The sequence below is a fragment of the Carlito syrichta genome, unplaced genomic scaffold, assembly GCF_000164805.1.
Source record: "Carlito syrichta isolate Samal-C Ts95f unplaced genomic scaffold, Tarsius_syrichta-2.0.1 Scaffold106297, whole genome shotgun sequence".
NCBI lineage: Eukaryota > Metazoa > Chordata > Mammalia > Primates > Tarsiidae > Carlito > Carlito syrichta.
Genome location: NW_007050393.1, coordinates 58,376 through 59,157, shown reverse-complemented (window position 1 = coordinate 59,157; position 782 = coordinate 58,376). Strand labels below are relative to the sequence as shown.

Sequence of the window (782 nt, the reverse complement as noted above, 5' to 3'; positions counted from 1 at the left end):
GGCCCTCGGGGCGGTGCTTCCGGGCCCGGGAGCACGTGGCCCCTCTGTTCCAGGCGGGGCAGCCTGCCAGCTGGCGGGGGCGGGACCGCGCATGCGCGTTTTTAAGTCCATGGGTCACCTGCGCACGTGCGCGCCGGCAGCAAGGATGGGCGGCGGTTGCTGGCGAGGAGCTGGGGGCCCTGCGGGAGCAGCCGGTTCTCGCGCACGTAGCGCTGCTCGGAGGCTCACGGACTAGCCGGACACTGGGCTTTGTTCCTTTTCGAGTCGGAGTCTCGCTGTCGGCGGGTTGGAGGACAGGGACACGCCTTCGGCCGCCACGGCCTTCCAAGGAGCCGGAACCACGGGCCTCCACACCCGACTCGTCTCTTTGGTCTCGCCAAGTCGCCCAGTCTGGCCTCGAATCCTCGGGCTCAGAGCGGCCTCTCGCTTCGGCCTCCCAGGGCGCGCGAGAGTCGCCGCGCCCTGCCGGGTTGCCAGATTTCTGTAGGACTCCTCCAGCCGCGCCCATTGCCTCGGATGCCTTCAGCACGTGGCTGGAGGCTACGCCCCGAATCCTTGCGTACCATCCTGCCCGTGGGTCCCTTCTGCCTGGCGCGGGGCAGACCTGCTCGCGCCAACATTGTGCGTGCGGCGCCTCGGGAGGGAGCGGCGTCGTGACCGCTCGGGGCGAAGCCCAAGATGCCTGGCGCCTCCCCAGGGGCCGAGACGGGTCCAGGCGGCCAGGCCCGAGGTGCTGCTCCGTCCTGCCGAGCTTGCGCCGGTCTCCGTGGGCGACCGGGGTC

At 71.1% G+C, this 782-nt stretch overlaps 1 protein-coding gene across 1 annotated transcript in view; it reads left to right on the top strand.

The window, feature by feature from the left end:
- Positions 1-53: 53 nt before the first annotated feature.
- LOC103269571 (tyrosine-protein phosphatase non-receptor type 9) overlaps positions 54-782 on the top strand; it is a gene marked incomplete at its 5' end in the record, with an annotated part of 49,029 nt that continues 48,300 nt past the window's right edge. Inside the window, 2 exons of the mRNA XM_021716839.1 lie at positions 54-206; positions 527-766. Of these exons, the coding sequence (XP_021572514.1) occupies positions 54-206; positions 527-766 (393 nt within the window). The remainder of the gene's footprint in view (positions 207-526; positions 767-782) is intronic.